Genomic DNA, 19,208 nt, shown 5'->3' on the forward strand with positions numbered 1-19,208 from the left:
TCTTCACGCTTTGGCAATATTTATAACTTCAATTTTAAATATCATTTTTTTTTATGCAAATCATTACACCTTTTATAAATCTACTTTAAATAGTATTACTGCATTTCCATTTAAAACCTTAATAATATTTATAAATATTATTTTAAATAGCGTTATTATATTTTCTTTTAAAACTTTAGCAATATTTTCTAGTTTATTTTAAAATAGCATTTAAAATCTTCTTTCACGCGAATCATTACGTATTAAAATGTATTATTTTGTTTTATTCAAAGTCTTAACGCATTTATAAATCTTATTTGTAAAAGCATTTAAAATTTGCCTTTATGCTAAATCGCTATGATTTCTACAAGTTAGCTGAAATAGTATATTTATACTTTCCTTTACAATCTCAGCAATAAGTATAAGTCATTTTCTTGAAATTCAATCATCACTTTTAACCTAAATTAATTAACCTAAGTTTGGCCGGTAAACCGTAGTTAACAGATTCTAAAGGATGCCTAACCCCTTCCTTTAGGATAATCTAGAACCCTTACCTAGAATTAAAATTAAGCAGACCATTAACGGAGGTTTAGTTTGCTTTTACCTTAGTTAATAAAATAGGTGCCCTAATTCACCTTAAAATCAATTAGGTGGCGGCTTAAAAAATAAGCGAATTTAGGAATCTCGATATGTTGTACTCTAAATTAGCCGGCTAAATGGGGTATAACAATACAAAATCCAAACACATGAAGGGGAGCGCCGCGTGGCCCCCTGAGTAAGTTGTTGTCGTGTGACCGTGAGATCACCACTCGAGCGTGGAAACAACCTCTTGCGAAATGCAAGGTAAGGCTGCGTACAATAACCCTTGTGGTTCGGCCCTTCCCCGAACCCCGCGCAAAGCGGGAGGATAGTGCACCGGGCTGCCCTTGCCGTAAAATCCAAACACATACATAGGATGTGTTTGGTATAAAACAAAATGTTTTTCGCTGTAAATATTTTGAAAATAAATGGTTGTCCCAAAAGAATTTATACATAGTTTAGGCAAACACTATGGGGGTGAGATGGGAATTGGGTGTGGAGTATTGGGAAAGCGGGCTATGGGCGTATGTTGGAGATCGGAAGTAGGGGAATGCCACTTATAAAACTTATTTTTTCTCTATTTTTACTAGAAAAGTCATTTTTCTCATTTTTAAGTAACTTGTTTTCCTAATGAAAATATTTTTCAAAATTTTTGAGCAATTAAACATGAAAAAAAATTCTTTTTGAAAAATATCTTCCTCCCTACTAACACCTTGTTTGGATGGTTGTTACCTATTGTATTGTTAGTTTAAATGTTTATTTTGTTGTCACTTAAATTTTATTATATCGTATCGTTAAATTCATTATTATGTAATGATGAAAAGTCTCATTTTATGTAACGACCGATTTGTTGTGATCGAATGTCTCGCATTGTTACCTTATTTTTTTCTACTCATTTGTCTTGCTTATAATCTAATAATTGTATTTTTATCCTTTATCCTACTTATTTATACTAGCTCACTCTTTTTGTAGGTTTGTTCTTCAAATTGTTGATACACGCATTATGTAACGACGGAAAAACTATACATTCAATCCAAATAGTATATTCATCAAAACAATACGATATAATATTATACAACATAACACAATATAATACAATACCCTATCCAAACGAGGTGTAAAACACCCATAGTGTATAAAGTAATTCTTATCCACGAAACAAACAAAAGTTGAAGACCAAAAATAAACATTTTTTTTGTGTGGAATGCCCCTTCAAAGGCAATGTCTTTAATTTTTGCCCCTCAAATGGATCTTTAATTTTTTTTCCTTTGGCTAAAAATTTCTTAGTTCCGGGTTCGAACTCCAGCTTAGTCAAAAAAAATTTTAAAAAAAATTTCAAGATAGAGTTTGAATTCGGCAGATAGAGTTTTTCCTCAAACTCTACCTGATCAGGCAGAGCTTAAGGCAAAACTCTGCCACGCTGCCTAACTTTTGTCCGAATAGGCCTAATTTTGCTATGAAACTCTCCCTTGCAACTTTTTTTTTAAATGAACTGGAGTTTGAATCCAATACCTCGACATATTAAGCGAAGGACAAAAATTAAATACCATTAATTTGAGAGGAAAAAGTTTTAAAAAACCCAATCCAACTAAAACACAATAACTAAAACCTCCCCCAATTGGGCCAGGCCGCACACCCCACGTCATTTTCCCTAATATATAATTCATACCCCTACCCATACCCACAATCCCACTAGCATAACAAATCTTCCACATTATTTTTTACTTCACATATACTCCAAACAACTTTCTTTCTACCATTTCTTGATTTTCCGTCCAAGAAAACCATGCCAGAACCCCACTTAAACGGTGCCTATTACGGCCCATCAATCCCCCCACCTTCATCCAAGACTTACCACCGTCCAGGCCACTCTAGTTCCCCTTCATGTTGTTGCAACCCATTCACATGTTGTTGTTCTTGCATCTTCAACTGTATCTGTACTTGCATTTTCCAAATCCTATGTACACTCTTAATCATCGTAGCTGTCATAGGATTCATTCTCTGGTTTATCCTACGACCAAACAAAGTCAATTTCCACGTGGCCAATGCTCAGCTAACTCAGTTCAGTTACTCTAACAACAATACCCTCAATTACTATCTTGCCCTTAATGTCTCCATAAGGAATCCTAATAAAAGGATTGGGATTTACTATGATTTGATTGAAGCTAGGGGTTTTTACCATGGGGTTAATTTTGGTAATTCGAGTATTGATCCGTTTTATCAGGGTCATAAGAATACTACTGATTTGGATCTGTTGTTTAAGGGTACTAAGAATGAGATTAAATTAGGGGATTATTATAATGGAGAGAAGGATGATGGGGTTTATGAGATTGGAGTGAAGCTTTATATGAGGATTAGGTTTAAATTTGGGTGGATTAAGACTAAGAAGATTAAGCCTATGATTAAGTGTGATTTGAAGGTGCCTTTTAAGGGTAAGGGTTCTTTTGAGAGAACCCAATGCCATCTTGATTGGTGATTTTTGCTTCATCTTAGGAGATATATTTTCTCTGTTTTTAGTAATTTTTTGTTATAATCTTGTTGGATTATTGAGATATTATTCATCCATAGACAATGGTATTATCTTGCTTTTTTGTTATTGTTTGTGAATAAATAGTGAGTTCTTGAATTTCATTTTTTATCTCTCCATATTGATGTTGGGCTATTTTTCCTGTTTTTAATTTTTTCTATTGGATTATTGGGCTATATTCATCCACAGAGAATGGTATTATTTTTCTTGTTTTTTATTTTTATTTTTTTTATATATATATCTGTAACCATATTTTGTTTGTTGTGTTTCGCTATTGTTATTGTTCTTTTTCTGAATGCGTTACTGTTTTTCGTATTTTCTTTTTTATAACTACTTTAATTTACAGCACCTGATCTTAGGCTCTTTTAGAAACGTCTATCTACTTCCACGAGGTAAGGCAGGGTCTGTGTACACCCACCTAAAAAAAAAAAAGGGATTTACTATGATGCAATTGAAGCTAGGGCTTTTTATCATGAGGTTAATTTTGGGAATTCGACACTTAAGCCGTTTTATCAGGGTCATAAGAATGCTACTGATTTGGATCTGATGTTTAAGGGTACTAAAAATGAGGTTAAATTAGGGGATTATTATAATAGGGAGAAGGATGATGAGGTTTATGAGATTGGGGTGAAGCTTTATATGGGGATTAGGTTTAAATTTGGGTGGATTAAGACTAAGAAGATTAAGCCTATGATTAAGTGTGATTTGAAGGTGCCTTTTAAGGGTAAGGGTTCTTTTGAGAGAACCCAATGCCATCTTGATTGGTGATTTTTGGATCATCTTAGGAGATATATTTTCTCTGTTTTTAGTAATTTTTTGTTATAATCTTGTTGGATTATTGAGATATTATTCATCCATAGACAATGGTATTATCTTGCTTTTTTGGTTATTGTTTGTGAATAAATAGTGAGTTCTTGAATTTCATTTTTTATCTCTCCATATTGATGTTGGGCTATTTTTCCTGTTTTTAGTTTTTTCTATTGGATTATTGGGCTATATTCATCCACAGAGAATGGTATTATTATTATTATTATTATTTTTATTATTATTATTATTATTATTATTTTTATATATATATATATATCTGTAACCATATTTTGTTTGTTGTGTTTCGCTGTTGTTATTGTTCTTTTTCTGAATACGTTACTGTTTTTCGTATTTTTTTTTTTTTTTATAACTACTTTAATTTACAGCACCTGAGCTTAGGCTCTTTTAGAAACGTCTATCTACTTCCACGAGGTAAGGCAGGGTCTGTGTACACCCACCTAAAAAAAAATGGGATTTACTATGATGCAATTGAAGCTAGGGCTTTTTATCATGGGGTTAATTTTGGGAATTCGACACTTAAGCCGTTTTATCAGGGTCATAAGAATGCTACTGATTTGGATCTGATGTTTAAGGGTACTAAAAATGAGGTTAAATTAGGGGATTATTATAATGGGGAGAAGGATGATGAGGTTTATGAGATTGGGGTGAAGCTTTATATGGGGATTAGGTTTAAATTTGGGTGGATTAAGACTAAGAAGATTAAGCCTATGATTAAGTGTGATTTGAAGGTTCCGTTTAAGGGTAATGGTACTTTTGAGATAACCCAATGTCATCTTGATTGGTGATTATTGCTTCTATTGTTTCTTAATCTCTTGATATTTTTTGGATATTAGGAGATATAATTCTTGATATTGGGATATTTTCTCTGTTTTTAGTTTTTTTTTTTTTGTTAAATTTTTGTTGGATTATTGAGATATGATTCATCTATAGACAATGGTATAATCTCGCTTTTCTGGATATTGTTTGTGAATAAATAATGAGCTTCTTTATTTCATTTTATATTATTTTTTATCTGTTGATAGTCTTTGATATTATTGAAATTGAGCTATTATCTCTGTTTTGTTTTTTTTTTTTTTTTTTTGGGATATTATTCATCCATAGACAATGAATGAGGTATGCTCTTGATTTTTGGATATTGTTTGCGAATAAATAATGAGTTTTTGTTTAAAATTTTCTCTTTTTGTCTTGTGTTTCTTTGTTTTTATAATGCTTGCAGAAGATAATTAAATTGGGATTAATTGTTTTATCCAAATAAAAAGTTGAAATGTTCCTTTCAGATTTTGTTTTCACATAAATAATGGTCAAGTTGTTGCACATTAATTCAGTAATATTTCCGTTACACAAAAGTTAGAAAGTGCCCCCTCGGAACTGATTTTGAATTTGAAAATTGACCCTCTCGGTGTGTTTTCGTTTTTGGTTTTGCTATAGGCACTTGTCTTTATTTTATACTCTCTATGTTTCAATTTATGTGAACTCATTTCCCTATTAGTTCATGCCAAAAAGAATGACATCTTTCTATACGTTTGAAAATAATTTACCTTTACGATGATTTATAACCACACAAAATATATGTCACTATTTTACACGCATAGTTTAAAAGTCTTCTCTCTTTTTAAACTCCGCGTACGGTCGAATGGGTTCACATAAATTGAAACGGAGGGAGTATTTTTTTTTTTTGAAATAGTTGCAGCTGAATAAATTAGGCATAATACATAAATAGACCTTTAAACTTGACTTCAGCTGACAACTATGCCCTTCAACTTTGAGTGTGTACAAGTAGGCATCTCAACTTGTATAACGTTGAACACATAAATATAAATACTGACGTGGCACTGATGTTGCACATAAATTTTGGAGTTGTCTAGACTATCAGTTTGTAAGTTGGAGTGTTCAGTTAATGAAAGTGGAGAACAGTTGAGGTCTTTCTTGTAAGAGACGAAAGTTAGAGGACTTTCAGCTGAATTCAAGTTTGAGGGCCTATTTATGAGTCTGTTTGCCTTAGCTTATAAGTTGCTAAAAACAGCTTATAAGTTGTTTTCAGCTTTTTTGAGTGTTTGACTTTGTGCTTAAAATAAGTCCAATAAAAAAAAGTTGGGTTTAAGCCCATCCAAACAGGCTCTATGTATTATGCCAATAAAGTACTGCTGTAGTTTTCCACGTGTGCAATTTACTTTGTTTTCTTAACATTTCCATTTTAAATTGTAGTAATAACAAAAGTTCTCACCCTTTCTTAAAGAAGTGTGATTTATTTCTTGTCTTCTTCGGTAAGTGATTTCATATCTCACTTTTCTTAAAAGCAAGTGCTTTATCTTCAATAATACATTTCTGCAACAAAGAATCAAAACACACTTCAACATTTTTCCCGATTTTTTGTTTTTTCTATTGGATTATTGGGCTATAGTCATCCACAGAGAATCGTATTATTATTTTTTTAATTATTTTTTACTTTTATATCTGTTACCATATTTTGTTTGTTGTGTTTCGCTGTTGTTATTGTTCTTTTTTTTTTTTTTTTGAATGTTTGTACTGCTTTCATGTTTCTTTTCCATAACTACTTTGATTAACTACACACAGAACATTTTCTTTCGGCTGTCTCTCTATTTTCACGAGGTAAGGCAACATCTGCATACACCCTACCCTAATAAAAAAATTGGGATTTACTATGATGCAATTGAAGCTAGGGCTTTTTATCATGGGGTTAATTTTCGGGAATTCGAGTATTGACCCGTTTTATCTGTAGATTTCTTTACTACAATATGTGGGATTGCACTGGCTATGTTGTTGTTGTATTGGTAGATTTCTTTGAATATAGGAGATATTATTGAAATTGAGTTATTATCCCTGTTTTTTGTTTTGTGGATGAGGTATGCTCCTGATTTTTGGATATTGTTTGTGAATAAATAACGAGTTTTTGTTTAAAATTTTCTCTCAATTTCTTTTTGCCTTGTGTTTCTTTGTTTTATAATGCTTGCAGAAGATAATTAAATGGGGATTAATTGTTTTATTCAAATAAAAAGTTGAAGTGTTCCTTTCAAATTTCGTCTTCACATAAATAATGGTCAAGTTGTTGCACATTAATTCAGTAATAAGTCCGTTACACAAAAGTTAAAAAAGTGGCCCCTCGGAGCTGAATATTGATTCTCTCTCAGTGTTTAAATTTTGAATTTGAATTTGTTTTCGTTTTTGCAGCTGAATAAAAGTACCACTCCTACGATTTTCCACGTGTGCAATTTACTTCGTTTTCTTAGAATATTCATTTTAAATTCGTCCTAGCTAAAAAACACATATATTAAGAAATTAATATTATATAATAAAAATAAATTTTTTTCTTGTTGAAATTATCATTACATAATAAAAATAAATTATTCAAGTTTTATGTGTTTTAATTAGGGTATTCAAAATAGTTCATTTATGCTGGTCAATAGTTTGGCTCATTTATGCCATCGAACTATCAAAATGGCTCATATTTTCATTAACACCAGTTATTACCATGTGATTTTTTTAATCAATTAGAGATCCACGTTGTTTAATTTAACCGCACCAATTAAATTCTAAATTAAACTAAAACATATAACGTTTTTTGACATGGATCTCTAATTGGAATGTCGTATTATGTATTATGTAATGAGAAAAATGGCAATAACAAAGGTTCTCACCTTTATAAAAGAAAATTTTTATAAAAAGTGTGATTCATTTCGTGTCTTCTTCGGTAAGTGATTTCATGTCTTCACTTTTCTTAAAAGAAAGTGCTTTTATCTTCTATTTTACTCTTCTGCAACAAAGAATCAGAATACACTTCAACATTACATTTTGTCAACTCATTTAGATTATTGATTGTAAACATTTCTTATCAGTATCGCGTCAAATTAAAAGTGGGTACTAAAGTTGAATTAGAATGTATGGTGTGTAGGTTTTAAAGGCAAAAAAGGCGGTATTAACATCAAGCTTCTCGCGAGTCCGGAAAAATGTTGGATAAAAGGGTCAATTATACGTAGCGACACCGCATTTTTGCAATGGCGCTTATAGGTTTTATTGAGGAAAATACATAAAATTACACTACTAACTTGTGTCGAAAAGTCAGATGTGCTTTATAATCTTGCAAACTGCCTTTTACTCTCCCATTTTCGTGTTTTAAGTGTAATTGGTACCTGACGTGCGGATTTAATTTTTTTTATGAGCCAAATACATATCTTTTTTTAGAGTACTATAAGGGATGATTGTGATACTCTTATATGACCTTTATCTATCTGCTAACATGTTAAAATGTGTGATTATTTCATTTGAAACTTTGATCTCACAATTCAATACTAACATGTCTTTTCGCAGCAAATCTAAGTTTCAATCTAGGAAAATCTTCGACCTTGAAAGAATTTGTAGCTTATCTTCGATCTTAAGCTAACTAATAATTCTTTTCTTAAAGTTTTTTCCTTCCAATCTTGAATCCTTTTTCTCTTGTTTTATCTGGATCAGAAAATTCAGCAACTGTCATTATCATGTTCGATCATAACCTAATCAATTATCCAATCCTTCTTTCTGAAAGGAATAGCATAATCTCGCTTTATGCACACTTTATATACAATAAACATTCTCAATTATTGACAATTCATTTTTCATTTTCTTCTAACATTGACTATTGCAAACACAAATTCACGGAAGACTACGTCTTTCATCTTCTGTTCTATGATCTTGTGAAGTCCTTTACTTAAGACTCACACTTTCTGGACAGATTGCTCTTTTCTTCATAAGTCCGGAGAGTATGATTCTCTTTGAGAATATCCTGTCTCTCAACATGTCCTCAAATTCGGAGAAACACCTTCAATGAAGATTATGAAATTAGCCTTACACTTTCATGATCAAACCGACAATTTGATACTAGTTGTTAGAATATAAGATGGATTCTTGATAATATAATAAGGCATAAAGCGAACGGGAAAAGGAGACAAACATAAAACATAATTGTATTAACAAACAACAATATACCCAGTTGAATCCTGATGTGGGGGTGCAGGAGGGTAAAGTGTCACGGACCTTACCCCACCTTGGAAGGTAGGAGGCTGTTTCCGAAAGACCGTAAAAATGGGCGAAAAGAAAACAAGGAAAACAAAGGAAAGAGTCGGATACGGACAAGCAAATCAAAACAATGCGAAAATGAGAAATAAAGAAGAACAAGAAGTCATGATAAACGAAGAAGAGAGACAAGACCCAACACACATAGAAGCCGAGTAAAAATACTCCTAATACGAGAAATGAAACCTCGCGACCCCCGACTAGCCCTCCCCGATACTCGACCTCCACCCCCTCCTATCATGGTCGTGTCCCGCCGGTAAGGCGAATTAGCGCCATGTCTGCCGAATCACCTCTCCCGGAGCTTCTTTGGCCTACCCTCTCCCTTTAGGCTCTTTTACCGCCATCCTCTCACACTCTGCCTCAATCGGGCGTCTTGGACATCTCACGCCGCACACATACTTATATCATTAAAAGAATTCACTTTTGCAGAGCAACCTTACAGAAGAGATTTTTATAGGTGAAATAAGTGACTTCTAAACTCTAATTGCATGAACTGGAGTATAATTAATAAACATTCAAGGATGACTTAAAAGATACTCAAATTACAAGCTCAGAAGATGTGGGTGGCCCACAAGTCTTTAGTTCGTTAAATGAACCCCTTAACCTTTAAATTAGAAGTTTTTTAGTTGTCAGATTCACCCTGGAATGTTTATTTCATTTCAGTCGAGTCCTCCTGAGTTAGTTAGAATGGATAGACCTGTATTAGTAGTACTGCTGATCAAAGGCTGTAGGTTTGTGTGTTTACTAAATAATACTCCTTCCGTCCCAATTTGTTTGACATTTTTAGCTTTTGGAGAGTCAAACGAGTTATTCTTTGCCCCTAATTTTTTCATATGTCTTTTAAATATTTTAAATTATTAACTGTGGTGACTTATAGTACTTTTAACGTAGTTTCCAAATATGAAAATTTTATTTCGATAATTTGAAAGATTCTATGTTCAAACACATGATCAAAATTAAGAATTTTGACTATCGAAAGGCGAAAAGTGTCAAACAAATTGGGACAGAGGGAGTAAATAAATTGAATGAGAATGTATGTCTTTGCAGGTTTATTAAGGGGAAAATATATAAATTACACACAAGCTTGTCGCCAAAAGTTAGTTACTTACATTGTAATCCTAAGCTGAGATGCAACACCCAAAAACAATTGGCCTGCCCAATTATCATAATACTTATTTATCTAAATCTTAGCTCCATGAAAGAATATGTTACTCTTGAAATACAGAAGAATTGAAATCCTATCATAAGGGATAACTTAGAGTGCATTAAGCCTTCGTGAAATTGACGATCAACGACCACTTGACATAAGTGCTTTCCCATCATTCGGAGGCTCATCAAAACTTCTATCGAAGCTAACTCCAAAATACATTCTATCACCACCCATGACCCACTAAGCGGATCCAAGATTTAAAGTTTATGAAATTTTGTAACATTTTCAAACTAAAAATACAATAATAACTGAATTGACTATTAAATTAAGGACTAGATTCACATGAACTCGTAACCAACCTCTAAATTTGCCTTTACCAAGTTACCATCCATAACATGTGGTCTGTGTCCTAGAGTTGGGTATTTGAGTATCTCACCACTGCTAAAATTTTGAGTATTAGGTCGACGACATGTCCACCCCCATTTCTACTTTTGAACCCTTTTTACTAGATGAAGTGTTGGAATCAACGATTACTTTTATTTGCATTTGTGACAAAGACACCTAATCTTTCCTTCATCCAGAAATTGAGAAAGAGATTTTTCTTCATTAGGCGAGTATTGAATTGATAAGTAATCATTTATTCTCCTTTTCAATTCTTTTTTTCGTCCAAACTTGAATCATTCCTCTTTTATTTTTTTCAATTATTTTTATTTGAATCATTCATCAACTGTCATTTCCACATTCGATCATAACTTGATCAATTATTTCATCTTTCTCTTTAAAAAGAATAACATCATCACTCTTTTTTCGCACTAAATATCAATAAACGACCTCAATAATTGACAATTCATTCTCCAATTTTTTCTAACCTACATTGGCTATTGCAAACACAAACCCATTAAAGACATTTGTTGTCGTCTTATTGACGGACTGCTCTTTTTTTTCACAAACCCGAAGAATTCACACTTCTTTTTTGTAAATACCCAACCTCTCACCAGGTCCTCAAATTTGAAGAAGCACCTTCAATAAAGATTGTTAAATTATTTAATTACCCTTACACCTTTCAGGATCGAACCAACAATTTGGTACCGCTTGCTGAAATATATGATGAGTTATAAACTGTTTGTGAATAAAAAATAGAAAACAACAAAGTATGTGGATTAAACGCTGGGAGGAAAAGAGAATCAAGAACTTCATGAAGAATCTTTTGACGAGGGAGAAGAAGAGAATAACGATACCATTGTTTTAACTAACTATGGCTATGTCTCATCCATAATAAAATTGAGTTTTAGTTATATACACTGTTATTAATGTAAATAACCTTAGGTGATTTCTTTTCATCCACTAGACCAAAAACACACTTTGTTAATGAGTTCCCAAGTTGTATTTCTTATATATTCTTGGAATTTTCAATACAAATACTGGATCCACGCGAATGTATAGGGGTTCCCGGGATGTATGGGGGTTCCGGGGAACCCCCATTGTATAATCTAAATCAGCCCCTGTTGGTTGTGGGAGATAACATATACCTCGTGAAATTAGTCGAGGTGTGTGCAAAGCTGCAAGCTAAGTCGAATATCATGGTTCTTCTGCTAGTCTAGTTAATTAGTTTTTATACCATCATGCCACAATTACATGTTGCAGAGGAAAACATGTCTTATTTTTAAAATCACAAATTTCATATTTTAAGGAGGCTTACTTGTAAATATCCTGATAGGTAAAAAAAAAATACTTAATTACTCAATATATATATATATATATATAACACACACTCAAACTCAATAAAATCTCCTCCACATAAAGCTAATTTTAACAAAATTGACTAAAATAGAATTTCTCAACAAAGACAACCGTGTGTCAAACCTTAACCACAACAAAACATTATTGGCATTTCCAGTATTTCCTCCACGCCTTTTATTTTCCTAGTTCACAAACTAAATATATCTATACATATACACATTAACCCTACATTTGAGACTAGCAGCAACACACATACAGAAGAATCATACTCCCACCAATTTGATTCTTCTGTATTAGAACACATAAAAAAGAAATCCTTCCCATCCAAATTTATTATTAAGACAAAAGAAAAATAAGAAACAAAATCCCCATCATGGGGAAATTTTGTTGTTGCAACTGTATCTTTAGTTGTGTTTGCGCATGCATTTTTCAGATATTATGCGCCATCATAGTGATCTTTGGCATCATTGTTCTAGCCATTTGGCTCATTTGGAGGCCCAACAAGATCTATTTCCACGTCGCGGATGCATCATTGGCCAAATTCGATTTTTCCCCTTCAACCAACACCCTTGATTATGACCTCAACCTAAGCTTTGACATTAGAAACTCCAATGAAAAGCTCGGGGTTCACTTTGACTTTATCGAGGCCAAGACCACTTTCCATCATAGAAGATTCGCTACCACCAATCTTGAATCGTTCTATCAGGAGCCTAGGAACACCACCACTTTGCACCCAGTGATCAAGGGACAAAGCGCGGTTGAATGGGGAAGTAGTGAGAAATCGGATTATGAGGACGAGAAGAAAAATGGAGCTTTCGATATTTACACAGTGTTTTCCATGCGCATTAGGCTCAAATCAGGTTGGATCACAACGGGGGAGCTTAAATTTCTTGTTGGCTGCTCACTGAAGGTTCCCTTGAAGTCAGATAAGATATCGTCTTCTACTTTTGAGAGAACTACGTGCATTCCCCTACCTAATTGGACGAAATCTTAATTAATTAATTTTGGAACTTATTTCTTTTTTTTTTTAAAAAAAAAACTAAAATTTTATAATTTGTTTCTCTATACATGTATTCTTTGGTTTGTTAATTAGATGTTGTTGATTATGGGTTTTGTTTTTTAACCCGATTTATCTTTATAAGGATGAAATGCATTTGAATAACTATAACGAATATAGAGAATTCATACAGTTGATCCCCTAGCTTGGGATTTGATGTATGCATGGTTAGTCATTGATAGATCATATTCTTAGATGCTATTCATCGATACACATATATATAATCTGGTTATTTTGATGTTGGATTTTCTGTCATTCTGGTTTTGTTTTGTGTTTCAATATTTTGGGAGATATGATTATGAGAATAATGAAGCATACTTTCATTAAGTTTGTTTGGAGATTTAGGAGGATTAATCATTAATAAATTATTTAAGGAAGATACAATGATAATTTAGACAAATATCCCTTATGATCAACTCTATCAAAATAATGTTTTTTTATCTCCTTTTCAATGGGTGTATCAAATTCTTTGAACTACAGATTAAAAGGACCAAAGAGAGCAACTTAGAAAGTAAACTAGTTGTGATTCTTTCGAGAAATGGAAAAGAAAGAAGTTTGTACGAGGGGTTATAATACGGTAAACACTTACTTACATCCAAGTAATTTAACCTAAATAGTTAAAAATAAAAGTGAGAATGCATATCACTTATGCAGTAGATATTGATTTTGATTTCAGTCGAGGAGGTATGTGAAGCCAAGCCTTCATTCTGTCATATGCCGTGAAACCAATTGCCACCGATGGAACGATCTTCATGTAGTTTACGCTAAGGCTAGCAAAAAAATTCCTCCAACCTTGATTACGGACATTGGATGAAAGCATGTTAAACGTATTCCTATTTTGCGGGTAAAGCGCTCCACATTGAAATGAAGGTTGCATATGCTCTACCTGCATCTGCCTCCTAACCACGTGCAGCGGATATGTAAACGTCTGTCCAAATAAGCCAGCTAGAGCTCCACAAGAAAGACATATCAAAATGGAGCTTTGATGCTCTTCGGGAACACACCTCTTTAATTCCTCATAAACATAAAACTTTAATCCAGCATACGGAAGAATACCAACAAGTGTAGGCCCTATGCCGCGATATAGTGAAGGTAGTCCCCCTTCCTTGTAGACAGTCTATATGACATGTTTAACACCACTATATGGAGGATGGATCCTCAAATATCCTTTTGTGTCCACAACTTGATAGGCCAACTTGGTACGAGCCAAATCTAGAGGATAGGTATACAAAACTGCAGTTCCTCCTGCAGCTGAGCCAGCTAAAAGATCTAGAGAAGACCCAGATCCCATGACAGAGTCGTAGTTATTCAAAATCAAACCACGATAATGCTCATAGGCCATGAAATGCAATGCAGCATATGGAACAATTCAAAGGACACTCGCTCCATTTCCTCTATAGAAACCAACAATGCCTTCGTGTTTCAGGATCTTCTTTAGAGAATGGTAAACTCCAAGAGAATTAAAGTCTCCCGTTCTCGTCTGCATAAGTATTTTCACCCACTCTAGAGGAGCAACCGCGGTTTTGGCAAATGCACCAGCAGCTGCTCCAGCAATTAGCTCCTTCACATATATATATGGGCAAACCATTAAAAACTGAAACATCTCTATGATTAAAGGACAAAGTAAACCCTAGTGAAGAAGACCCCATCTTTAAAAAATACTATCTTTAATCCAATTACCAAAACTTAAGCCTTTTAATACACAAAACAAAAGAATTATTATCCACCCTATAGTTTGTAGAACGCTATGTCAACCTATTTCTTAGAGGCCCCGAAAAATATATTCTTCCAATTCTTCACTACTCAAATAGGTAGTAACACTCTTATTTATAATAGTAGTTCAAAACCCGTTTTTTAGTAGAAATTGGAAAATCTATTTCCATATGAATTTGGCTACAAATCATATTAAGATACCAAATCCTAAACTATTTAGGTTTCCTACTTCAACTTTGAATTAATCTTCTAATAATGGGAAATCACTTATCTCGATAGATACGCCACAATCAAAACATATAATGACAGTCCTCTTTCGACGGATACCGTCAACTTTCCAATTTTTGTGTTAGTGTTAGCCTTTTTCGAATGGTCAAAAAGATGTCGAAATTCCGACAGATCGGTGTCGGTCTAAAATTGCTGTTAGAAATCCGATAAATTTTAATAGATCCTAAACTTCAATATAGGAACAATCTTGTGATATTTTAATCTGATTATCCATCTATTATTATTTTTGCGTTATTTTCATTATATTCACATTATCAAAGGATTAATTAAATTTGGGCTAACCCAATTGCTTGTGACCTCATTATATAAATCTAATTGATTGACCTAATGAGCAAATTTTAGGTTAAACAGCAAATACCATTTTCAAATTTGTTTACTTTAACAATATAGTATGCTTCCTTCGTTTCAGTTTATGCTATCCTATTTTATTGTAGTCCGTTTAAAAAATAATAAGTCATTTCTATTTAGAAACTTATTAACTTAAACTTCTCCGTTAATCATTAAAAATGTGTGTATAGTTAGTTACATAACTATTATGAACAATTCTCAAAAGTCTAATAACTCTTTTAAGGCTAGACGTATTTAAAAAGTCTTATTTTTTTGAAAAAAGAAAATTCATGTCCCACTAAATATGTTTAAATAAATTGAAACGAAGAGAATATATCTTATGATCATTATTATCTCATATACATGCTTCATTAATACTAAAAATATATAGTTCTGGTCACCTCAAAATTTCTTAGAAAGTTCTAGCGACACAACAATAACATAAATATACAACCAAGGGGAAAAATAGAAACCAATAAGGTAAAATGTCAAAATCAAACCATACAAAAGATTTCCTACTACAGCTCGGCAAAGCCGGCCGGCGATCAGCAGCCGATCCAGCTCTTCCACTACGGGTTTTCGGGAACTCAGTAATTTGCTCATATCCTATATATGTATTATATATATTCGATTGTGCACCTAGTTATCATTGTAAAGTAATTTGATATTGCTGTAGGAACCTATAAATTTCAAATTATGGATCCCCCTGCCGACGCTGCATAACAATGACATTTTATAAGCTTACTTCACGAGTTGGAGAAGCTACTGGAGTTAAGTAAAACGACGTCGTTTTACTCTCCGTAGAATTAGCATCATTATTAGTTGCCGCCGCAACCACCTCCTCCGGCAACTCTTCGCTGACTAACACCAATACAGGCAAAGTCGATATTTGGTTTGCAATTTAAAAGCTCGTATATAACTAATACATAAATAAGTTATGAGGAAATCTATATATTATTTTATGCAGGATAAAAAGTGAAATAACTATTATATAAATAACTAATTCGTGCATAAAATAGTATATAAATTCCTTCATAACTAATCCTTATATTACTTAACACCCGCATAACTCTAATCAGCTTCTAAACGACCCCTTCACAACTCGGAGAAGCCACCGGAGTTAAGTAAAACGGCGAATCGCAAGGAGTTGAAAACGGAGTCGTTTTATTCTCCATAGAATCATAATCAATTGCCACCTCCTCCGGCAACTCTTCGCCAACTAACTCCTTTTTCGGCAACTCCGGCATCACTTCCGGCAACTCCGGCAAGTTTTCCGGCGAGTTTTCCGGCGACTCTTCATCAATTTTCACACACTCCTTTAAGCTCATACTCTTCATTTTCTCATCCGATTTCTCCGATTCCAAATCTTCTCTCTCTTCTTCGTTTATCGTAAACAGAAATCTCGATGGTCCATACATATCATGTAGCTTCAAAAAATCAATAAGCTCCATTTCCACCAGATCGTGGGAACTCGGGTTCGGGTCCGGGTCGGGTTCGACCCGAGAGACATTCGTTTCTTGTGTTTTAAGACAGAATAAAAAGAGAAGAAGCTCTTTGGAAGATGAAGAAGAAGGTTCTTGAACATTTTCATGAACATGAATTGGAATATTATTGCGGCGACGACGACGACGCCAGAGGAGAAATAAGAGCTGAGTGAACAAAGCTAGTAATGAGATGATGAATATTATTGTTAGAGCTGTTCCTAGTGGGCTTAGACTGGAAGTCATGGCAATAAAACGGGTCGGGTCGGGTGCTTTCTGGTGGGTTGTTGCCGGTGATGGAGGAAATATGAGATTTTGGAGTATGAAAAAAGTGGACTTTTTAAAAGTTTTGGAAGTTTCTAACGGATATATTTCTTGGAAATCGAGAGACATTTATATATGAAAGAAAATGTTACACCTGGTTTGGATGGTTGTTAGCGGTTGTATTGTACTCGCGTATTGCGTTGTTAGTTTAAATGCAATATTTATTTTGATTGATGCTTAATTTTTGTTGTGTCGTATAGTTAAATCCATTATTACGTAACGACGAAAAATCTCATTTTATTTAACGATCGATTTGATGTTATCCCGTCGTTACCCTTTTTTCCCCTTCATTTTGTCTTTACTTATAGTCTAACGCGGACTAACTCTATTTTATCTTTTATCGTACCTTTTTATTGCAGTAGCTCTACTCAATACTTTACTTTTTTTGTAGATTTATCCTTCAAATTATTGATGTGTAATATTATATAACAATAGTAAACGATACTATCTGTCCAAAATATTTTATTCATCAAAACAATACAACATAATACAGTATAACATGCATTAACCATCAACACAAGGTGTTAATGTTACGAAGAGAGGGACGTGGAGGGCGAGAGGTAGGTGACATGGATTGGCTATATTTAATTTGAAATAAATGAGTGGAACTTTCCTTTTGACACTTATCTACCCACAAAACTTTGATATTTTTCTTTTAGTTTTTTAATGAGTTTAAGTTATACATCACGTAAGTGTAAAGATTTTTTTCTTCATATTATTACCTAAAAGATATTTATAAATAAGTTTCGTTAATTGTACGATTAACAATTTAAAAATAAAATAAGTTATCTATTATTATTAGAATAGATCAGAGTGATTTAATGATGACAAAAAAATCTTAATGACAGCGTGTATAACTAAAGCTCTTCCTAATATGGGATATGTAATCAATATAGATTTGAGTTTAGCTTATATAAATTGATAGTGTAGATTATTTCTTATATTTCTTGCATTATCATATCATTCAAAAAATATTTATAAGTACTTCATAAAAAGGCAAAATTCATAATTTTGGAAATGAAGGAAGTTACCAGCTACGATATAGAAAAGTAATCCGGCATTGTAAAAATTTATTATTTTATCGGTGTATATAATTAAGTTAAATACATTAATGGTGTAAAAAAAATTAGACTATCAATGCAATTTAGTCAGATTACTAGCCTTATTTTAAAATTTTAAGTTACCATCATCGATGCATAGAACTTAGAAGTTAATATATGATTAAACTAAGGCATCAAAGCAATAACTTGTGGAGTTTAGATTTCTACGTCCTTGAAGGTTGTGACAAACCCTAACAAGTCAACTTTGTGTATAAGGTATGAATTGAATCTTTGTAGTTGTTATTATAAGGATTTTGCAATATCCAACTCATTGACTCCCCAGGTATTTGGTAGTATCATTAAAAGATTGAATAAGATTAGAGTTGCTCTTTGTTAAAAATACTTTTGACTCTATTTATTTAGTATCATTTCAACGTTGAATAAGAACACAATTTTCTCCCTTTGTTTATAAACATGACATAATTGATGTTTCATGCTGATTAAGATAAGAACTAAGAAGATTGAATATAGTATTATACAAGACAAAAGATAAAATTAAACGTTTTAAAGACCTTACATAAGGTGTAGAGTTGTGGTGGGGGTGGTAATTAAGTACTTTAGTCCCTAATAGAGGTTTGGGATTCGAGTCGTGATAATGGAATCGTTTCTGGTAGGGAGTGCTTCACCCCTATAGTGAAATTTGTCGGAGCGAAATTGAACTAGTCTGGCCCATAAGTGAGTATCAGACACAGGGTGAGAAACAAAAAACACTCTCATTTAAATTAAAAACAATTTTTATTTTTATTAACGAATATTGACCTGTAATATTAGTACGGCCCCTCCACAAGGATAAGATGCACCAATCGAGAAATTGTTCAATTTTCTTTCCTTTTTTATAGTTTTGACCTGTAAGAGTGAAACTATATATAATTTAGTTTCTTTTTCCTTTCTTGATACATATGCCTACCTTTGTTTTGTTAGAGAAATGATTTATAAAGATAATATTAAACTAGTTTCCCTGTAAGCTTAACTAAATTTCATAGGATTTAGGCTCTTTAACATGAAATGTGAGTTAATTAATTTTCTTATTATACCTCTGGGAAAATTA

At 33.0% G+C, this 19,208-nt stretch overlaps 4 protein-coding genes and 1 pseudogene across 4 annotated transcripts; 3 read left to right on the plus strand and 2 right to left on the minus strand.

Moving 5' to 3' along the window:
- The first annotated feature begins 2,222 nt into the window (after positions 1 to 2,222).
- LOC132032824 (NDR1/HIN1-like protein 2) lies at positions 2,223 to 3,187 on the plus strand. The gene has a single exon (XM_059422577.1). It carries the CDS (start codon positions 2,345 to 2,347, stop codon positions 3,032 to 3,034), a length of 690 nt encoding a protein of 229 aa, XP_059278560.1. The 5' UTR covers positions 2,223 to 2,344; the 3' UTR covers positions 3,035 to 3,187.
- A 444-nt stretch (positions 3,188 to 3,631) lies between these two features.
- On the plus strand, positions 3,632 to 4,698 carry LOC132034714 (NDR1/HIN1-like protein 2). Its single transcript, XM_059425082.1, has 2 exons — positions 3,632 to 3,796; positions 4,447 to 4,698. Exons 1-2 carry the CDS (start codon positions 3,632 to 3,634, stop codon positions 4,696 to 4,698), a joined length of 417 nt encoding a protein of 138 aa, XP_059281065.1.
- Positions 4,699 to 12,095: 7,397 nt separating this feature from the next.
- LOC132035197 (NDR1/HIN1-like protein 3) lies at positions 12,096 to 12,891 on the plus strand. The gene has a single exon (XM_059425483.1). The coding sequence runs from the start codon at positions 12,244 to 12,246 to the stop codon at positions 12,862 to 12,864; it is 621 nt and encodes a 206-aa protein (XP_059281466.1). The 5' UTR covers positions 12,096 to 12,243; the 3' UTR covers positions 12,865 to 12,891.
- Positions 12,892 to 13,365: 474 nt separating this feature from the next.
- Positions 13,366 to 15,302, minus strand: LOC132035196 (mitochondrial carrier protein CoAc1-like; annotated as a pseudogene).
- A 327-nt stretch (positions 15,303 to 15,629) lies between these two features.
- Positions 15,630 to 17,171, minus strand: LOC132035198 (uncharacterized). The gene has a single exon (XM_059425484.1). It carries the CDS (start codon positions 17,127 to 17,129, stop codon positions 16,338 to 16,340), a length of 792 nt encoding a protein of 263 aa, XP_059281467.1. The 5' UTR covers positions 17,130 to 17,171; the 3' UTR covers positions 15,630 to 16,337.
- Positions 17,172 to 19,208: the final 2,037 nt, after the last annotated feature.

The sequence above is a fragment of the Lycium ferocissimum genome, chromosome 10, assembly GCF_029784015.1.
Source record: "Lycium ferocissimum isolate CSIRO_LF1 chromosome 10, AGI_CSIRO_Lferr_CH_V1, whole genome shotgun sequence".
In the NCBI taxonomy this organism is placed as follows: Eukaryota; Viridiplantae; Streptophyta; class Magnoliopsida; order Solanales; family Solanaceae; genus Lycium; species Lycium ferocissimum.